The 22504-nt window shown below is 41.8% G+C and overlaps 1 protein-coding gene across 7 annotated transcripts in view; it reads left to right on the top strand.

Annotated features, from left to right (window-relative positions):
- The window catches only part of CDC42BPB (CDC42 binding protein kinase beta), a 141268-nt gene that overhangs the window by 103500 nt on the left and 15264 nt on the right, over positions 1 to 22504 (top strand). For 5 of the 7 annotated variants that reach the window (XR_012159573.2, XR_012159572.2, XM_073349714.2 and 2 more), the window contains 10 exons: positions 791 to 896; positions 6789 to 6937; positions 7567 to 7661; positions 7750 to 7829; positions 10687 to 10776; positions 11186 to 11260; positions 11754 to 11859; positions 13901 to 14037; positions 14656 to 14795; positions 16470 to 16551. Coding sequence is in view for 5 of the 7 variants with exons in the window: in XM_073349714.2 (XP_073205815.1) it covers positions 791 to 896; positions 6789 to 6937; positions 7567 to 7661; positions 7750 to 7829; positions 10687 to 10776; positions 11186 to 11260; positions 11754 to 11859; positions 13901 to 14037; positions 14656 to 14795; positions 16470 to 16551 (1060 nt within the window). In the remaining 2 variants the exon portion in view is untranslated. The remainder of the gene's footprint in view (positions 1 to 790; positions 897 to 6788; positions 6938 to 7566; positions 7662 to 7749; positions 7830 to 10686; positions 10777 to 11185; positions 11261 to 11753; positions 11860 to 13900; positions 14038 to 14655; positions 14796 to 16469; positions 16552 to 22504) is intronic. The other 2 variants (XM_073349716.2, XM_073349715.2) reach the window with 1 other exon arrangement.

Here is a 22504-nt window from a genome sequence, read left to right as displayed (position 1 = left end):
CCAGAAGGCTTAGGGCCTCTTGTATTTCCTCCTTTTAGTTTTAGTGTTCCCACCCTCACCCAGACAAGCACTTGCAGTCAGAAAGACGGCCTCTCTCTTGCACACAGTTTCTATTCATTAGTACCTTACTGGTTTGACAGGCTATGTGCAAGTGTTTCAAGAGTGTAAGAACACAGGCAGGCATGTGTACACACATTCATAAAGGTGTGCTCACATTCTTCCTCCACCTGAGACTCGGTGGTGATGGAGCCTAGGCCTAAAGAGCAGTGCTTCTCCGAAAGAAGAGTTTCTTGTCCCTGGAGTGACCTATAGGCTTGAAAAGAATCTTTCAGGTAGTGAAGTAGGGAGGAAAGGGGCTCAGAGGGCATGTTTATATGCTTTTCTGGGCACTGAGAGGGAGGGAACCTGGAGGAGGCCCATAGAAATCAGCTTCTGGCTATTCATGGAACAAGCAGATCAGGCTCCATGCAGTAGTAATGAAATGCTGTGTGGTTGCTGTTGGGTTCTAGAGGGGAAGCTATCATGAAACACCTGGCAGCATCCAGGGGTAGGGGAACCAGGTGGAGGGAGGTCCTAAAGGAGGCACAGCTAGGCTCCATCCTGGGCCTGGCAATTTCCCCAGTGCTCTATCCTTGCTTGTGACCCTAAATTCAGTACAAATACTCTGTTGATATTTGGCAGCAAGATGACTTGTTTCCTGGTGCATGGTGCCTGAGTATCAAAGTTTTATATTTTCTCCAGCTTCTAAACAAGGTCTTGTTTAAGTAACTGCTTTGTAATTGCACTCTAGGGTAAGTGATGAGAAGGACGCACGTGGATATCTTCAGGCTTTAGCTTCCAAGATGACAGAAGAATTAGAGTCATTGAGAATCTCTAGTCTGGGCTCAAGAACATTGGTAGGTCAACAGCAAGCATTCAGAAGGCTTTCTAATTCTGGATGCCTAAAATTCTTAATACTTGGCTTCATTTACTTCCACGTTCATTTAGAAATCCTCTTATTTATCAAGAAAGGGTGTAGTATGCAAATAGCCAGAGGTGTTTTCTAATGAAGACTGTGTGCTTTGATTATCCTGTCTACTTTGCCCCATTGTGTGTGAATCTCAGTTACACCACTGTGACAGTTCTTGGGATACCCAGGCCTGTGAGTCACCTTGTTACCATCTTCTCTAGAGAGAGGGAGTCTTGTCGTAGTGCAGTGTCAGCCTTTCAGCTACTCTCTCCTCTGGCTTGTGCCAGCCCTTCCTTCCCCAGGCAGGTTAATAATAGGTGCACCGAATCCCTTTGAATCATTCCCCTGTGATATACAGCCCCTGACACTGACTACTCACAGAAATTCAAAATCCTCGGCACCCAAAGGTACAGCGTTCCCCAGTTTACTAGTTTTACCTTAAACCACCTCTCTTGTGAACCACACAGCACTTGTGACCACTTATGATAAAAGTGGATTTATTTATTTAAATAAAGATTTAACTAGAAACAAGAGAGAGCAATGGAAACAAGTGGTTACAGTATAAAACAACATAATAAAACGTGAACCTGAGTTTACATGAATAGTTATCTTTCCCATATAATAAACTAGATTTTTCTCACCGAAGTTCCAGCTGTTGCAGAGCTGGCTGGTTTCTCAAGAACCAGGATTCAAATTTTCATGAAAGTACCCACGTCTGCCAGGGGTTTTCCTCAGCGAGTGGTTAGTACTTTTCCCTATTCTGGTATACTGAAACCAGCCATTTATTTCTGCTCACAGGCCAGGCAAATCCCTGCCTTGCTGTAGAGTGTCTTTTCTACCTTTAAATGGTTTTGGTGGTTTGTAATGTCTGGTGTTTTCCCCATTGACTGTTCCGGGATGTGCAAAGGTAGACAATGAAACCCTGCATTACCTTGTCAACTGACTAGGGAGGAGTGACAACTCCCACTTGCTTGAATAGATAATCATTAAGACACATTACCTTGTGGTGACTGATTTATCATAAAAAGAAAAGGAGTACTTGTGGCACCTTAGAGACTAACAAATTTATTTGAGCATAAGCTTTCGGGAGCTACAGTTCACTTCATCGGATGCATTCAGTGGAAAACACAGTGGGGAGATTTATATACATAGATAACATGAAACAATGGGTGTTACCATACACACTGTAACGAGAGTGATCAGGTAAGGTGAGCTATTACCAGCAGTATCGGGGGGGGGGACGGGACACGGACTGACCTTTTGTAGTGATAATCAAGGTGAGCCATTTCCAGCAGTTGACAAGAACGTCTGAGGAACAGTGGGGGGGAATAAACATGGGGAAATAGTTTTACTTTGTGTAATGACCCATCCACTCCCAGTGTCTATTCAAGTCTAAGTTAATTGTATCCAGTTTGCAAATTAATTCGAATTCAGCAGTCTCTCGTTGGAGTCTGGTTTTGAAGTTTTTTTTGTTGAAGAATTGCAACTTTTAGGTCTGTAATAGAGTGACCAAAGAAATTGAAGTGTTCTCTGACTGGTTTTTGAATGTTATAATTCTTGACGTCTGATTTGTGTCCATTTATTCTTTTACGTAGAGACTGTCCAGTTTGACCATTGTACATGGCAAAGGGGCATTGCTGGCACATGATGGCATATATCACATTGGTAGATGTGCAGGTGAACGAGCCTCTGACAGTGTGGCTGATGTGATTAGGCTCTATGATGGTGTCACCTGAATAGATATGTGGACAGAGTTGGCAACGGGCTGTGTTGCAAGGATAGGTTCCTGTTGTGTGGTGTGTGGTTGCTGGTGAGTATTTGCTTCAGGTTGGGGGGCTGTCTGTAAGCAAGGACTGGCCTGTCTCCCAAGATCTGTAAGAGTGATGGGTCGTCCTTCAGGATAGGTTGTAGATTCTTGATGATGCGTTGGAGAGGTTTTAGTTGGGGGCTGAAAGTGATGGCTAGTGGCGTTCTGTTATTTTCTTTGTTGGGCTTGTCCTGTAGTAGGTGTCTTCTGGGTACTCTTCTGGCTCTGTCCATGTATTTCTTCACTTCAGCAGGTGGGTATTGTAGTTTTAAGAATGCTTGATAGAGATCTTGTAGGTGTTTGTCTCTGTCTGAGGGGTTGGAGCAAATGCGGTTGTATCGTAGAGCTTGGCTGTAGACAATGGATCATGTGGTGTGGTCTGGGTGAAAGCTGGAGGCATGTAGGTAGGAATAGCGGTCAGTAGGTTTCTGGTGTAGGGTGGTGTTTGTGTGACCATCGCTTATTAGCACTGTAGTGTCCAGGAAGTGGATCTCTTGTGTGGACTGGTCCAGGCTGAGGTTGATGTTGTGATGGAAATTGTTGAAACCATGGTGGAATTCTTCAAGGGCTGCTTTTCCATGGGTCCAGATGATGAAGATGTCATCAATGTAGTGCAAGTAGAGTTGGGGCATTAGGGGACGAGAGCTGAGGAAGCGTTGTTCTAAGTCAGCCATAAAAAAGTTGGTATACTGTGGGGCCATGCGGGTACCCATAGCAGTGCTGCTGACTCCAGCAAGAGACTGCTGAATTGGAATTAATTTGTAAACTGGATACAATTAACGTAGGCTTGAATAGAGACTGGGAGTGGATGTGTCCTTGCACAAAGTAAAACTATTTCCCCATGTTTATTCCCCCCCCCTCCCCCCAACTGCTCCTCGGACATTCCTGTTAACTGCTGGAAATGGCCCACCTTGATTATCACTAATAAAGGTTTTCTCCCCTCCCCCCCAACCCCGCCCTGCTCCCCTGCTGGTAATAGCTCATCTTAAGTGATCACTCTCCTTACAGTGTGTATGATAACACCCATTTTTTCATGTTCTGTGTGTATATAAATCTCCTCACTGTATTTTCCACTGAATGCATCCAATGAAATGAGCTGTAGCTCACGAAAGCTTATGCTCAAATAAATTGGTTAGTCTCTAAGGTGCCACAAGTACTCCTTTTCTTTTTAACACGATTGCTACTCTGAAACCTGATTTATCGTAGAATCACAGGACTGGAAGGGACCTCAAGAGGTCTTCTAGTCCAGTCCCCTGCACTCATGGCAGGACGAAGTATTATCTAGACAAGAGGTTCTCAAACTGAAGGCTGGGAATGGTCATGAGAAGCGTTAGACAAAAAACACTGCCCACATTTTACCAGCAGCAGTGAATAACTAACAAAGCTGATTCCTCTAGGTGTATCAGGTCTTCAGATGGTGCTGTGCATTTCGATGGATTTCTGTTAAGCTTGCATAGCGTTATATAAAGTTGTTGCCATCTGTGTTACTCGGTTTGCTATGACATGGTGTGGACATCTAATTGTAAGCATTGACCACAATCACAGTTTTGCTTTAGCTCTTATTACAGTGGATCGTTAGCTTGGTTTAAATGAATGACGTACTGTTTTTAATATTTCATGAGTTTCATGGGGTTTTTTTATTGGTATATGTTCTTGTGTGCTAGGGGGATGTAAACTACTACAGACACAAAGGGGGCGGGGGGCACAATTAAATAAGTTTGAGAATTGCTGACCATCCCTGACAGGTGTTTGTCTAACCTGCTTTTAAAAACCTCCAATGACACAGACTCCACAACCTCCCTAGGCAATTTATTCCAGTGCTAAACCACCCTGACAGTTAAGTAGTTTTTCCTGATGTGGTGCCCAGAACTGGACACAATACTCCAGTTGAGGCCTAATCAGCACAGAGTAGAGCAGAAGAATTACTTCCCATGTCTTGCTTACAATACTCATTGTTCCTTTAATAATATCCATCCGTACATCTCTGTGATTGAGTCATGACAAGGTACGAACTTTCTGTAGATACCTTACATGTTCTTTATGGATAAAAAAGACATGTTTGCTGTAGTGAGTTTCAGGTCTGAGGTGAGAGCTGATTGCAAAGAACAGGGCACCTTTGCCCAGGGGTCTCTGTGTCACACAATCCAAATTTGATAAAATCCCGTGTTTTGCTTATTGCTAGTACCTGCCATTAATTGCAAACTATGCCTTAAAACAGGATTAAAGAAAAGAGTCAATAAAATAAACATTTCTAAAAGAAATAAAAGGGAATATTTTTAATACACCATACCCCAAAAGGTTTAGACACATAAATGAATAATAGCCATTTGCCCTGACAGTAATAATAAAACTACAAGAGGTTTCATTCTTCATGCTTCATGGCATAAGATGATCAACATCTGGGATCAGGAAGAAAAATGTTAAGCAGCAAGTTATATTAATTTATATTTCATAATTTTGTCTAGTGGCCTTAAAGAAAGGAGCCCCTGCTAAGGAAAGCTTACAGTCCTAAGGGCAAAATTCTCTCTTGTCCTTAGCACTTGGTAAGTCCAAGAATGGGGAAGGAGAGCATCTTCATGGGGCCTCTACTCATCCAACACACTGACCAGCACACAAGGGGAAAGTAACCTGCTACTGGTTTATACTGGTAACCATAGGCATAGTTTGACTTCTCTATTTGGAGGGGCAATGCCCCCATGCTCCCCAGTCTCCGCCCATGCTAGTAACATATTACATTCCCTTTTCCTTCCTACTTCAGAGTAAGCGGGGAGCAAGAGAGCAAATTGTGGCTTGTAATTTTTTTCCTGCCTTTCTTCCTAAGGCAGTACAGCTGTGCACCATCCCTCCCTTACTTGGGGTAGAGAGTGAACTGGGGTAGAAAGTGAAGACGAGTGCAAGAGGAGGAAGTGGCAAATTTAAGGCAGACAGTGACCATTTGCTTTTTGCCTACTGTCAAAATTTAAAAAGCAGATGACATACTATATCAAGGCAGGTTTCATAGACTTTAGCAAATTTGCTCTAAATTAATACTCATGTATTTGGAGCAGACTTCAGGTATATATGGAAATGAAATAAGGCATCGCCTTTCAGATTGTGGTTCTTGGACAACTGAGATTCTTTGGACACTTTCAGCTCTCCCCAGGTCACCATTATGTTAAAATAGTGTTGCTTTCCTTGGTCTCAGCTACTAAACTTCATTAGCGAGCAAAAAATATATTTTTAATATTCTGTTTCAGTGCAAGAAATTGCTGCAGTTGCCATGGGAATGTTATACAGTGTTATGATCTTGAGTGGGTGGATAGGTGTCCACGAGACAATCTCTATTAAGATACAATCCACACTATGAAAATGTTTGAGTACCTCCTAAAATAAAAAAAAACCTTGAAAAATTATCTATCTTGGAAAATCAAAAATACCGTTTTCTGGTAATAAAATGCAGAGAAACTAATCCATATCTTAAATTGGTGTATAATGTACAACAAGATTAAAAAAAATACATATACTGTCTTTAGGTTTCTCAAAGAGATGCTGACAACTTAAAAACCTTTCGTTGTAAACAAGCAGAAGTTTGTACATATGTCAGTAATAACACACCCTTGATTGACTGTGAACATTCTAAAACTCCAGTTTCACTGTACTCTTTATTTTTCTCTCAGCGCGGACAATGAAAATCAGTGAAGGCACTTTCACCTTTATTCATAGTCATTTTCAAGTTTTTAGTGTTGCAGAATTTGGGTTTCAGGCACTGCAGATGAACCATTAATTGCTTTAAAACTACGGACTGAACACTTATTGGTCATGGCTTTTTATAAAAGCCTGTTTTATAAAATTTAAATATTGGGCCAATTTTGACAGGGTCCATTTAAACTGTTTCATCATAACAATGAAAGTGTTAGCATGTGATTTTTAAATTAAGATCTCTGGGGCAAATCTGGGGGGATCAGAGGTTCTGTGTTCTCTTTGTATTTGTGAACAAAGGAGGAAAATTACTTTAGAGAGTTGATGTTAATGTACAATAACTTACTGCAATAGGATCCACTTTGGAAACTGCGACGAAGTCAGAAGCTGGATATGTCAGCAAGGCTGGAACTGCAATCTGCCCTGGATGCAGAAATACGTGCCAAACAGCTAATTCAAGAAGAGTTAAGAAAGGTTAAAGATGCAAACATATCCTTTGAGAGGTAATAAATTACTGAAGTGTGCAGTCTTGTTCATCTGAACATTCTAACATGCTGGGTTATCCTTAATGTGCCACTCTTAGCTACCTGTTCAAATAACAAACACTTATTAATTTACCCTCCTTTATGCCAAGAAACTTACACCCTGACAGAAAACCTGTCTATTACAGGTTTTTTCCCCAACTCCATTTAAAAATTCTACAGATTTCTTCAAGTAATTTTTAAGATAAAGCAGCATGCCCAAGTGAGTGGATTGATTGTAATATGTGGGTCTTTGCCATGCAGGAGAAATGGGTACTAGGAGTAGCATCAGAAAGCCCCTTTCTTAGAGCAGCTGGAGAGAGGATCGTGGTATGGGGAAGGGAAGACCATCCTACCAAGAGATTATCATCAGTTAGCTACCACCTGCAACATCACAGAGAGAGATGCAGATAACCTAAAGGACTCTCAATCTAGCATGGTAGTGAAATTGTAATTCACAGGAATGGTGGGCTGGGGGAAATGATCTGCCTTAAAAAGAAGGCAGGTGTTGCTAAAAGGCAAAAGGGGGACTACTGCTAGTAAAAACAAGAATATAAAATTATGCAGTAAATTTCTTCCCTTTCAAATATTTAATGGTTTTCATGTTCTAGTAAGCTGAAGGAATCTGAAGCAAAAAATCAGGAACTGTTGGAAGAAATGGAGGGATTGAAGAAAAAGCTGGAAGAAAAATACAGAACAGATACAGGTAACTAAAGTTAGTATTAGAATTAATTTTGAGCTTATTATCTGTAGTGTTTTTCTTTGAGCTAAATCAGGTAATTATTTTCTTTCAGGTCTCAAACTTCCAGACTTTCAAGATTCAATTTTTGAATATTTCAACACTTCACCTCTTGCACGTGATCTGACTTTTAGAGTGAGTTTTTAACATCAAGTGACTACAAAAATGTGTCTTGAGGATTTTGAATTAATTAAAGTTTATGCATGGGTAATATGCAGTAAATTAGGTTCTGACAAATGAGTATGAAATATGCAAGACGAATTAAAAGTATGTAGCAAGTGCACATTGCCCCTATAATAGATGTCAGGTAGCTAGGCATTAGTAGAGAAAGCTATAACTTTTTGAAATAGTTGTAAAATCCCACTTTAAGGTAAGCAAAAGAACCAGGATAGAAAAATATCTGAGAACTTCTACTGGATAAATAATGCATTCACTTTTTCTGAACATGCTTCACAAACTAAAGGGCAGCGTGTATAGCTGCTGGTTACATGGTTGCATCTGCTGACAAACTGGCTGATTTAAATGCATTGATGAGCTCCAAAGGGTGACTCATCTTGTCTGTGAAATTGTCGTCTCCAAGCTTGGGCGGTTAGAGTAGATGGAACTGGGAAGAGCTTCAGAGATGCAGAAGACCCAGCATGTTGGTGTAGGCCAAATAGGACTTTTTCAAGGTTTTTGTTGGACTGTAGCTCAGCTTTGTCATGACACATCCTCTGATTTTCTTTAGAAAGTTAATCATACAAATTGTGGGTTCGGTGCGTAAAGTTTGTACATCCCCTGAGGAAACAGCTGTTAATTACTGCAGTGAATCACATTTCCTTACTTTATGAACTCTTGATCCTTGATGGGTTTCTGGACATGTTTTGTATAACATTTAAAACAGACAGTTAAGAATGAAAATCATAAGAACTCTGATAGTATAAACTAGAGGGCTGCAGTTATACTGGTTGGGATTAAATCCTGGTCTACCTAGATAGATATTTGTATCTAGGTGGTGTTTCCTTGTGATTACTGTGCTTTCTATGTATTTCTCACATTGTTGCTGTTCCCAAGAAGTCAGGGACATGCTGTGAGATGTGCAATACATAAACCATAAATGTGTGCTATTTCCTATTAGAGTATCTGTCTGCTAGTTTATTTACTATTAACACAGCAGGTCATTGTGTATACTATTCCACTTCCACTCCCCAGACATTCCTTTAGAAAAGGAATAGATGAAAAGCGTATGAAATGTGCTGCTGCCATGGTGTGAGTTCTTAGGTCTACTGACCTCGATAGTTTCTCATTTAAAGCAAATTGACATTACTTAGTCAACAAATGAGATTTTAAAGCACTTTGTTTGAATAAGGATTGAATCACTGTTTTTATAATTGAAATCAAATATTACAAAATGTAGGGCTTAAAAAATTAAATGCATAATAAACCAAAAGGCCATGTCATATATCCCACCATAAATAAATAAGTGCTAAGGAAAGTTGAGTATCATTTTCTAATGAATTACTGTTAGAAGTCTGAATATTTTGATTAACAAAATTTCCATTAACTTTTTGAAGGTACACTTATAACATACCTCCCCCGATTTTCTTGGTTATTTTGGTTTGTGTAAATATCCGTTTGCTGCATAAACATTCATTTAATTAGCCTACAAATAATCCCTCTGAAGTTTCTTATGGGTGATAAGTGATCATTTTTATCCCTCATATCTGTTACAACAAAGGATTCTCTTTCTTCCTCGTCTACGTCTTCTCTGCTAGCCTTTTGGGAAGAAGTAAGTTCTTGCTGATACATTTGTCTCCTTAATTTATGACCTGTATTTGTAAGATTGGCATCCTAAAACTAGTGGATTTTTTTTCTTCCGTAATAACTTTTTACTACAAATTAACCCACTAAATAGAAATAGTTGATTTTTTTTTTTTTTAAACCTCCTTACAGGCTGACAATTTAAGATACTTTGACAATACAGTCATGGCTAAAGATGAATCTTGTTTATCATGGTAACATACTTTTGTTTTACACAAGGATACAATTTCATGTTTATTTGATATTCCTCAGTCTAGCACTACCAATCAGCATATAACAAAATGTCGACACATATCTAGTGTAACTGTTGAGTTATCTTCCAATCTAAAGTAGCTGAAGAGTGAGTATGACTCTTACTCAACGGCCTTTACTACTAATTACATTATATTTTAGAAAGTTTAATCTGATGTTTGCTAATCAGAATCTTCCCAATGTCCACAGAGTACAATAATATAATATCCTAATTCCCCACCCAGCTGTTTTAACTCTAGAATTATAGCACACTACCCCTTGTGCTGGCAATTAGTAGTAGTTATTGTAAATATGTATTTAATTAATAGAGGATGTGTGGTATTAATTTCTAGTATTAATGAAATGTGTTGTAATTATTGTTAGAATTCCAAATGGTAACAAAATTCTATCTATAAAATTCCTGAAATATTTTTTTAAATACTAAAAATAAATTGGATGAAGTCACTTTAAAAACCTTATGATTGGATCGGTGGCGGCTCTGCATTGTAAAAATCCTACTGTAGTAAATATTTCATGGTTGGTTGTCCAGGAAGCCTGGCTTCCTCTCATACCAGCGTACAAGAATGTAGGAGCAACATTCAAAGATGTGGTTGGTGAAGTCCAATCATGTTATGAAGGGTCCTTCTTGGATTTCAGGGAGAAGGAGGCTGATGTTTATGGCTATTATGCCACCTACCATTTGGGAATTTTTAAAATATGATACTTCCATTTCTACACTTTTGCTATCATTTAGTGGATCTGATTTTTTTTTTTTTTTAGAAACAGACATTACATAGCATTTATAGACATTAGCAGTGCTCTTAATGTTGTGTTTCACAAACTATTATTTTTGCTCTGAGTTAATAATTGTAACCATTCTAGGATTTATTTCATGTTGATGCAAGAACACTACTTCAGATCTATAGTATTAATCTAATTTGTTTGCTAACATTTTTTGCAGACAAGTTCTATAAGCGAGCAGGAAACACAAGGTCCCAAACCAGAAGTCTCACCATCCACTTCTGTTATGACTACAGAACAGCAGCAAGAAGTAAGGCAGCTGGTATTTTATTAGTCAGAGTAATTCACTTAGGTCTTTAAGCACTGCTGGTTTGTTATAAATGTATATCACAGACATTACTCACCATGAAGAGGCTTAATCCAACCTTGAGTGTTAGCTTATTTGCAGACATGTGTCATTGTTATAAGCACACATGCTTTGAGAACAGTTGCAGGTTTTCCCAGTCTCTGCGTATGTTGATGTACTCCATTTTCATACCCATTTTCGTATTGCTGCTTGTTTGTTGTTATGCAGGCTTTCCTATGAGCGCTTTAAGATGTAATTCATTCACAGTAAATCAGGAATGGCAATATGTTCTAAAATCTAAACTCTTACTGATCCTTTGTAAAACAAATTATTGAAGCCTCATTTTGCTCAACTGTAGTTTTTTGTGATTCAGGAACCAATACGGCTTCAGAGGATGCCTGCTGTTCCCTCCCCTACCATTCAGTCCATTTCTCTAGCTGTACCAAAGGTAGGGGGACCTTGTTCACCTTATTTGTAAGAACTAAAGAAAAGAGATGCTTTATATAAATTAGCTATCCATATGTTTGGGTTTGTCCTGTCTGGGTTTTTTATTTGCTGTTTATTTGTAAGCCTGTTTTTAATTCATATTCGTAAGTAATTATTATTTAAGTGTTTAGTTTTGTCAGAGATCAGAAAAAATTATTTTGGATTAGTTAGTAGATTTGGGTTTTTTATTTTGTACTAGAAATACCTGTCTGGTTCTGCTCCTAACATGGGTGTGTCTTTCTTAAATTAGAAATCAAAGAATATGCAACACGACTTTGAGAGAAAGTTCTGTCTTGCAGGACTTCTGACAAGTTGTAGTTAGTTACAAGAAAGCAGTATTTTATAATTCCCTCCTGCTAATAAGATAAAGAAAAGATAAACATATTGCATGGAGATAAGGGGGATCAATCAACTCCTATCATGTAGCTTTATTTTATCCTGAACTTATCTTGCAGCCTAAAGCTCACCAACTCAATATCAAGTCCTTTTCAAGCCCTACTCAGTGCAGTCACTGCACATCTCTCATGGTGGGATTAGTTCGACAAGGCTATGCCTGCGATGGTGAGTCAGTTAAACCATTCTGAATTTTCAGTCATCTAACCTAAAAATCATTTATTTTAAAGCAACAAGTTACTCAATGGAAAATAATACTGTTGTGCCTTTTCCTCCTACCTTTTTACATCTGCAGACTTGTAACAGTTAAGGAATGCAATTCTCAAGTTTTTCTTAAGCTCAGAGATTTATCTTCCTGCAATATTTCTCCGTACTAGTATAACCATTAATCCTTAGCATTCTTTTTGGAACATGGAGAAACTCATATTGCAGCGATGTTATTGCCGTACTAATCTAACGCTGTAAATTTCCAGTGTCCACTTCTCCAGAATCCACAGGTTTGGAAACATTTGCCTCCTGTTTTACCCTTTAGATCCAGGGTGTCATCAGATCCTGTCAGTTTTCTGTTCAGTGTCTCTGAAATCCTTTTTTTCCTTTCCACTGTTACTTAATTTTTATAGGAATTTCTACCCTGACGGTTGCATCTGAAGTATGAGTATTGGGAAGTTTCGCTCTGAAAATACTTGTCTGAGCCTTAATCACCTTTTGCCTTGATTACTGCCATTCCTCCTGTTTGGCCCCTCTGACTTCACATATCTCTCCTCAGATCTGTCCAAAACACCACTGTAGAAATAAGCGTCCTCTTGGATCGCTATGCCCAGCTCAGTCCCCACTTAACATCTCTCCACTGGCACCTTCTGTATCACATTCTGGCTCTTCAGTCTCATCTTCGCACATTTTCACACATCAGTCATAATCTATTTCTAATCTAATCTCACTCCCCTTCCTCTCTGTAGGCAGCACCTGTTACTCCAACTGCACCCACCCGTAGTCATACTTTGTCGTCTCCTTCTTGCAGCTCTGCACTTCCCTTCCTTTCCCTCAATCCTGGAACAGTCTGTCTCCAGTGGTCTGACAACCTCGTTTTCCTATTGCCTCATGTCTGTCAGCAAGAACTCAACCACTAATCTCCCCATTGTCAGGCTGACACCAGCTCATGATAGTGACGTAAGAAACCAGAGATAAGCTAAAGGGATATAAGAATTGAGAAGATGGCAGAGTAAAATGTGTGCATAAAAGAAATTGCTTTAACAAGAGCTGCTCTAGTCGTCTTGTTCTCTCCAGCTCCCAACACCTTCAGAGTGCTGATGGCTTTACAATATTACAAACTGAGTACGTTCCTCAGTGCACAGACCTTGTCTTCATGTATGTATGGGAAGCCCCAGGTATCCTTAGTGTGTGAAGCACCATGTATTTTTAGTATTATTTACAGTGCCCAAAAGTTTGCTAGGTGCTTTATAGATAACAGGTCTCTGTCTCTTAAAGTATTGCACTCTAAATAGACAACAGACAAAGGAGGCAACAATTCAGTTTTATTGGTGTTTACTCTTTATTTTAAGTACTGACTATTCATATGCCTTTCTCATAGCACGATATCTTAACCATTGTCTATTAGCCTCTATTTTACTATACATCTAAGCCCATTTTCTTCATATCACCCTTTTTCTGTTTTTCTGGACAAGATGGTTTCCCTTTTTATTTTTAACTGTATCCCATCCCCTACATATTTACTCATTAAATTAACCCTTTCCTATATTGATTTATCTAATCCTCTGTTCTCCCATTTCCACCTTCCTTACCAAAAGTCATCTTTACCCCTTCCCTCTGCTGAAGCCTCTTTATTCCTATCTGAATTAATGAGGTTGGTGGTGTGAAATTAATGGGACTGCCAAAGTCCTTATCTCCCTGAGAAAACTGCAGATTTTATAAGCCACCTCATGCATCGTGGTGAGAAGGCTCTTTCCCTATGTGGTGCCAGAAAAAAAGAAATAAGAGCTTGCTAGGGGCCTCTTATGGTATTTAAAAAGCAAGTGCTTATCTATGCCAAAATAATTAAACAATAATGTGCTGCTGACATGTATGTTCTGCAGGCAATTTCAATTGAACTCATTGGTCTCCTGATTCCAAGAGTAGAAAATATGCACCACCTATTAAGATGAATTCATCATCATAATATAATTTCATTATAGTTTTTCTCTTTTGTTCTCAGTGTGTTCATTCGCATGTCATGTTTCCTGCAAGGACAGTGCGCCTCAGGTCTGTCCTATACCCCCTGAGCAAGCCAAAAGGCCTCTTGGAGTAGATGTGCAAAGGGGGATAGGAATGGCATACAAAGGTTATGTTAAGGTAAGAATCATTTGACCTTGGACATGAGTAGTATTTTTCTCCAGTATAACTGCAAACTTAAATTGCAGATGCTGTTTGGTCTTGTATTGTAGCTGGAAACCCTAACTATGTTTAACTCTGTCCTCAGATTGTGCTAAAGCCCTGGGATTGTGTACAATTCACACTAATGCCCTTAATGCTAATCCTTGAGAAACAGGTGGTTTTACTTGGAGGACTAGAAGTTGGCTGCTGAAATTGCCACAAACATAAAAAAGAGAAACCACCTTTGAGGGAAAAAGAATTCTTGCTATGACAGAGACAAATGTAGGATAAAAAGTAAACTCTGTCACCGATTTGGCATCTGTGGAATCTCTGAAAATACATGTCCTGGGTTTACCACTTGAAAAGTTGAACGTATTTATTAAACCTGGACAGAGAATGGGGGAACTTCATAAATAATTGTTCTGTTCTTGAAATTTCATGTACACTGACACTTTCCCACCAATTTTAAATATAACCAAAATATGGTGTTCAGGTTCCCTTCACTCACATGTGAGTCTCCATGCCTTTCTAAATTTCCTCTTTTATGTCTATATAACCATTTTTACATATAATGAACAATCCATTATTTACATGCAGGTTCCAAAGCCTACAGGAGTTAAGAAGGGGTGGCAGAGGGCCTATGCAGTTGTCTGTGACTGCAAACTATTTCTATATGATGTGCCTGAAGGAAAATCCACCCAGCCTGGAGTTGTTGCAAGTCAGGTGTTGGATCTCAGGTTTGTGTTGCCATGGTAGTTAGAAAACTTCCATTATTTTTCCCTACATCAAGTGCCTCTGTAATCAGTACACAAGAAGCTCTTGTAACATAAGAACTCTGTTCTGAAATGATTTATGCCTCCTGTATGTGGACTTACGGTTAATTTAAGCAGTAAGAAGTGGTGTGACACGTCATTTTCTTTGAAATCACATAATGTTAGTGTGTTCCCTCCTGGAGTTTGATGTGTGTCTTGGGGAAATTAATCAAGATAAAGTAGGGCACAGGGGATGTGCAGGCTATGAACAGGGAAAGAGCAATCCCAAACAAGCAAATCGCAGGTAGAACATAGCTAGCAATTTCAGGAACCTTGGAAAAACTGAGTACATTAAAGCAGTTCTCCAGGAAGCTTTGAGCTTGCCAATTTAGACTGTAGATTACCCCAGCACTCCCTGACTATATTGGTTACAAGGGTCATGTTTTTACATTTAACTGGTTTTTTTAAGCACAGGAGACTTTTTCCTACAACAGGCCGGTTGTTTCTCTCCATTTTTTACCCAGTAAACGAAAATAAAATTTCTCTTGGCTATGATGCAGTAAAAGTGGAACATCCTGTAATGTTAAACACCTTTATGCCTTTCTTTAGTGTAGAATCTGCTTACACAACTCCCTTGATGAACAGTCCCCTCCAATAAGGCCTAGTGCCATAGGGTGACAGATACTTGGCTCTTTCCTCTCAGTAATTCTGTTTGAGAGTTGATACTGATGATCTCCTGGGCATGTGACAATCCACAGTGTTCAAGAGTAGAAATGTGGAGGCATGGCAAATAACAGCATTCTCATTAGCAGATTGCCTGAGGCAGCTCAGCCAGACATTACTCCTAGCAGCCTTGTGCTTTATCCATTGATGCCTCTTTGGATTTGTCTACACTGGAATTTTTAGTTGTGTTTTAACACCAGTTGAACAATACAATTGTAAGTTATTTTGTGGACAGGACACCAAGGTTTGTTCCTGGTTATGTTTCACTATGGTAGGAGCAAGTAATGGTGTCTGATTACATGAAAATTTACAATGCAATTAAAAATCCCAGTATAGACAATCCCTATGTAGAAGGACACCGTCTAAAGTACATGAGAGTTTGTTGTGATTTACACTGTTTATTTCTACAATCACAAAAAGTGGGAAACTAGCTGTTTTGAAAATCTAAGTATTCCCTTATTTTAATCCAACAAACAGGTGAGATATGTTGCTTAATCCTTTGAATCTAAACTCTACAAATGTTCCTACCTTGTACACTCTTAGGTGTGAATTGTTTATATTTCCAATGTCGTCATTTGCTTCAAAGAACAACTAACTCTCTCCAAATCATTAGGGTAATAGTCCTAATCAATCACTGACATCCCAATAGACTGTTGAGCATGCCTGGAGCCCAATAACTTCAGTGGGCCCCCACAGATGCAGCAGGCCCTGCTGTAAATTGCAGGATCTGGGCCTAAAATTGCAAACTCTTTGGGACAAGGACTTGTCTTGTCTTGTGTGCATACAGTTCCTAGCACAATGGAGCACCAATCCTGATTGTGGCCTGTAGGTGCTACCACAACACAAATATCAGTGATAGTTGGCACTCAGTTGAGAAGGTTTCTCTAACAAATTATGTTAGCCTCTTACTGATTATAGTTTTCATTTTCTTACCAGAGATGAAGATTTTTGTGTGAGCTCTGTCCTAGCATCAGATGTAATACATGCAACCCGTAAAGACATCCCTTGTATATTCAGGGTATGACTGTTTTAATTTGCTCTTTCTTAGAAATAATGCATGTTGAATATTAATGTTGTATTTTCATCGTTAATTGTTATCCATATAGATGTTTCCAGTTACCAATTACCATTTAATGCAAAATATGATATTTATTAGTTTGCAGACGTATCTCAAATAACCAGTTAAAAGGAGTTTCTAAAGGTGGTAGAAAGGGTTATGGCATTCTTCTTAAAGGTGAACCATGAAATGCAGAATATTTTTTGTTCTCTTTATGATCTATAAAATTGTCATGTTTAAATAGTTTCCTTTATTTTAAAAATAAGTGATTTTGGTTTTTCTTTTTACACTGGAATGATCAGATCCTGGTTTTCCTCTCTTTGCTGTGGAGAACTCTGGCTACAATCTTAGGGACTTGGATGGTGACATCACAGGATGAAACCTGAGCTGTGGCTTGCCAGACTTCCACATGCAGCATCCCTTCCTCATTACTATTTCTGATTACCTAATGTAAAAACCACATAAGGAATACTTTTTAAAACCATTTAACAATCATATTTATATATTCTAGAAGATCAATAAAGAGAAGAAATAACTTTCCTTGGTTCTTAGTTCACCTTTAATGTGTTTATTTGGTCATCTAAGGACTTTGTACTAAACAGATTGTCTTATTTTTTTATAGATCATCTTTAATTTGGAACAAGATGAACATTGTGTCTTTTTAAAGACAAAAAATATTCATTGCTTTTAATATCTTGAGTTTTGTATCTGAAAACGTTAATTTCTCCAAGTATATCTCTGTGATCCTGTCCATTAAGATGGAGTCCCATATCCATGGAGCACAGGAGTAAAAGAGCAAGCAATCCCAATCACTTATTCCCATCCCCTAAGCAAAGCTGTAAATGTTCTGTATCGGAGAGGCGGCTTAAGTGTGCCTGCAGCTTTTTTAGCCTCTTAGAGGGGATATTTTCTTCAGTGAGAATTTGCACCTGTATTTACTGTTGTTTCTCCTTTCTGACTTTTTTTCCTACACTTCCTTCCAACTTTTAAAATTAATGTTCTGCCCGCTCCCCTCTTCTCAGTGCAGTGAGTAGCTGGTTCTTGGGGGATGTGAGGAGAGATCTTTTGAATATGGTGGTCAGGCTGTGCAGAGTGCCTCATGGGATCCAGACATGCAAAGCACACGGAATGGTCTTGTCTGAGTCTGGACTCTGTAACCTCTGTGCTCACACCCCTGAATGTAAGGCTCTGTCTGGCTCAGAAGGGGAAAATCTTACCATCACCGTGTCTCCCAATAAGAACACGGTAAAGCTCTCTGGTCACAGTGGAGAAGAGCAGAAAAGAACATGCCTCATTCCTCAGTCAGGAAGGAAGACAAGGAAAAATTTGACCTAAAAAAAGGCTATTTTCTGAATTATTTGATTTCCCCAATCAGTTAGTTATACTCTCTGGTTCAAGGGCAATATCCAAAAAGACTCCTTTCCCAGGCCCGTTAGAAAACATTTCCCTAGGAGCTAGATTTGTCCCTAATAGTGCTCAGGAAAAGATGCAGTCAAGGGAGAAATGAAGGCGCCAGCTAAGAGAAGTTCCACACATCAGTCATGCACCCTGGGAAGTGCAAATAGGCAAAATTCGTAGAGTTCCATTCCTGAGAAGAGATGCAGCTGAGACAACGGCAGCATTGTCATAAACACTGAGGTTGACTTCTCTACAGCTGAAGTGGACAACAAAATCAATACAGCCCTCAGACAAAACAGAGGCTTCTGCCAGAGGGTTTCAAAGCTGCTACCAGCTACCTGCTCTCTTTGTGTTGTTCTAGTATGGCACCTAAAGCTCCGGGATTACCACCACACCAGGATAAGGAAGCGAGGTCTTCACTGAAAAAGATACTTATCACCACATCCTGTGCTTTGGATCCTTCCTTGGATACCATCTGCGCTTCTTTGAGTGATGGTCCCTATATGTATTCCACAGATGGGTGTGTATATGCACCATGCATCTGAGTCCAAAAGTGTTCCTTAGCAATGTCCATTGACCTGCCCATGCACAGTGCGTCCCCTCGTGCTCATAGCCAAGGGCAGTGCAGGCCAGTGCCTCTCCAGTTCTCTCTGACGGCTGCATGGCCTGAGCTGGAACTGCTGTTCCTTCGCACTTAGTTTTTGTTGTTCGTTTGTTGTAAATAGTTGTATATAGTTATAGATAGATGAGTTAGTGAAGTTCTTTCCCCATTTGGGGACCGTCCCCACCCTCTGGGGACTATGCCCTGGATTTCGAGATTTAAAAACTGTGTCTCCTGCCTGCACTCGCTTTTCATAAGCGACGAGCACCAGAGGTGCCTTTACTACCTCAGTGAGGCTCATATTGCAGCTCGCTGCTCCATTTGCAAGTCTTTGCCATCCTGAACCGAGGAAACTTGGGAGCTCCACCTCCGTTTGTTCTTAATGGAGGAAACTATGCAACCGGGTGCACGCTTGGATCTGAGTCTGTTGGACCCCCCTGTACAGCAGCCAGCACCAGTGGTAGGCTCCGCTCTGAGCACCTCACATGCTCCAGATCTGTCAGTACTGGAGACCAAGGACAAGTCCTGACATGAGAGTAAAAAACACTCTCACAGGCACAAGAACAGATCCCCACTGCGGGCTGCTTCCAAGTGCAGCGTTTCCTCCCTGAGCCGGGCCAGGTCAGGTAATATGTCGCACACGGATCCGACCAGACCAGCACCCAAGCGTCCCCCTGTGGAGAGTAAAGCTTGGCACAAACAGGATCTGACCGTAACCCTGGTACCTGTGTGTTTGGAATGCTCATCAGCCCGTGCTGTCCATCCTGCCGGTACCGCCACACCTCCTGGACAAACTGGCACCACAGGCGCCGTCAGGTCCCTCTCGCATCTCCACAGGCACACGGAGAACTCCCAGCTGCTTGTCGCCTCTCTTGTTGGCAGCGGAGCTGATTTCTTTCATACCCCCTGTCTCCACTCCTATGTGGACCCCGGCTCACCTGGGATGTCCCCACTTCGGAAGACAAGCCTTTTCTGTTGTTGCCAGACAGGCCCGTCCCATTGCCACACCTTAGTCCTCCCATACCACCAGTTGCCCCGTTGCCAGAATAGTCTTCAGAGTATGAGGAGTTTTTGGAGCCAGAACCCTGGTTCTCCCGGATGTCACGCCATGGTTCGGACTTGCATCCCTAACCGTCTTGCTCCCTGGCTTACTATCCAGCAGTGAGTGTCCGCTACCCGTGGGGCCCACAGCATCCCCAGGACCCTTCCCCTTGGTCATACTTGCACCCTGAGACCCGTACTGTCAACACCATGCACCCTCCCAGACGTCCTATCGCGCCTCTCCCATTTCCGCAGCACTATCAGTGTCTGAGGAAGAGGCAGACATTGAACCGGTACTATCAGTTCCACCAGCCCCCACAGCCACTTCCTCTTAGCAGGATGAGGCACTTATTCTGAGGCACAACCACCAATACCAGGACTTGCTCCAGAGGGTAGCAGCAGACCTGGGGATTCCCTTGGAGGAGGTTCAGGACCAGCAACATCAGTTCCTGGACATTCTTCAACCTTAGGGGCCTTCAAGGTAGCTCTGCCTATTAACGAGGCCATCCTCCAACCAGTGTAAGCAGTGTGGTACACCCCTGCTTCCTGTGCTGCCCGCAGGCAGAGAGGAAGTATTTCATACCTCTGTAGGGGGAGATTGTCTTTTTTTCTCATCCGCCCCCCCAGCTCTCTTGTCCAAGCAGTAGCAGAATGGGCACGCCAGCACCCGCAGAAGTCGACCCCTCTGGATAGGGCAGCAAAGTGCATGGACCCTCTAGGGAGGAAGGTATATTCCTCGGCAGCAATACAGTTCCAGATCGTGAATGGTCAGGCTCAGCTAGCCAAGTATGACTGTAATAACTATACTAGACTAGCAGAGTTCAGGGGCAAGCTGCCACTGGACCAACAGCAGCAGTTTCAGGTTCAGGTAGACGAGGAGCACCTCGTCGCCAGGGTGGGCCTCCGGGGGGGCTGTGGATGAGACTGACACGTCCTCTCACTTTCTCCCAACCGGGGTCGTCCTGCACCAGGATTCATGGCTCCAGTCATCTGGCTTCCCCAGGAAGGTCCAAAATACGATCGAGGACCTCATCTTTGACAAGAACAAGCTTTTTCCACAGCAAGACGGACAAATCCCTTCACTTGTGAAAGGACTCCAGGGCCACGTTGCAGACCTTCAGGATACATACACCAACCCCACAACACAGACAGCAGAAGCAGTCATTCCATATGTGCCCGCACACTCCCTGCTCGGCCTACTACCAACGCCAGCAGGAGGCCCCACGTAGGTGGCGCTGCTCTCAACGACCATGCTTCCCCACCTCTGCCACCATCACCTCCTTGACCCTCTCCCAACAGCAGCCAAGACCTCAGTTTTGATGTGGCAGTCGAGACTCACGAACCTCCCCCCATGCCACTTGCGGCACCCCGTACCGCCTTTGGGAGCCATCTTGACCTATTTGCACACAATTGGGGCAAGATCACCACAGACAAATGGGTACTGGAGATCATCCACCATGGATACTGCATAGAATTTCTCTCATTCCTGCCGCATCTGATCCCCTCCCCCCCCCCCCCCCCAGTTATTCCCCCCTTGGAATCCTTTCCATCAATGCATTCTCCAACAAGAAGCAAATGCTGTCCTCCTCAAGGGAGCCATCGAGCATATCCCACCTCACTACACGGGACAAGACTTCTACTCCCCATACTTCCTCATCCTGAAGAGTGGATGAGGGTGCCACCCCATTCTCAATCTTAAGGTGCTAAACACCTATATCAGAAAGTTCAAATTCTATATGGTGACTCTGGCATTGATTATCCCATCCTTCCCCTAGGGAGCCTGGTTCGCGGCTCTCGACATGAAGGATGCCTGCTTCCACGTGGACATTCTCCCGGCCCACTGCAAGTTTTTCCATTTTCTGATAGGGCACCATCACTATCAATTCCAGGTCCTCCCTGTCAGCATAGCAATGGCTCTGCAAGTGTTCACAAAGGTCTTTGCCCTGGTGGCTGTCCAAATGCACCGCCTTGGCTACTCGATATATTCCTACCTAGATGTCTGGCTCCTTGTGGTGTTATCGCAATAAGAAATCACCCTTTACATTCTTCTGGCATCTCTAGGTATTTGCATCAATGAGGAAAAATCAGTATTGATACCTACACAGATGGTCCACTTTATTGGAGTACAGCTCAACTCCAGCATGACAAGGGCCTTTCTTCTGGCAGGCAACACTGACAACCATTGTCGCAAGCGGTCTGCCATTGTCTCTCTCTCCTTGGCCATATGGCAGCCTGCGCCTACATAACACCGCGCACACATCTGCACCTGTGTTGTCTACAGACCCAACATGGACTATATGCAGGTCAGGGTCATAGTTCCCTAGACAGCGCTGGCCTCCCTCAATTGGTGGACCGATCCTTCCAAGGTCATGACTGACAGCCATGATGGCAGACTCTCCCCCACCACACACACACTCTCACACTGTATTCCACAAGGACAAAGCGTCCTTATGACTACACGCTAAATTCCTCCCAAAGGTAGGGTCGGAGTTCCACCTAAATCAGTGCATCCACTTTCCTCTTTTCCACCCCAAACCACATGCTTCCCACATGGACAGGGTCCTGCACTTCCTCGATGTCCACCATGCACTGATATTCTACCTCCACAGGACTCGCTTATTTCACGCATCACTGAAGTTATTTGTGACCATCGCCAAACGATCCAAGGGCCAAGCCCTCTCCTCCCAATGAATCTCCAGATGGGTCTCTGGGTGCATCTGTGAATGCAACACACAATCCAGCGTACCTCACCTGATAGTCACAGCGCACTCTATGCAAGCACAAGCAGCCACGTTGGCCTGCCTTGCGAACATCTCATGCCAAGACATCTGTCATGGAGCAACCTGGCGCTCTGTCCACATGTTCACAACCCAC

The sequence above is a fragment of the Lepidochelys kempii genome, chromosome 6 (genome assembly GCF_965140285.1).
Source record: "Lepidochelys kempii isolate rLepKem1 chromosome 6, rLepKem1.hap1, whole genome shotgun sequence".
Taxonomy (NCBI): Eukaryota; Metazoa; Chordata; order Testudines; family Cheloniidae; genus Lepidochelys; species Lepidochelys kempii.
The sequence above is the reverse complement of the archived record's forward strand: the minus strand, read 5'-3'. Positions and strand labels throughout refer to the sequence as shown.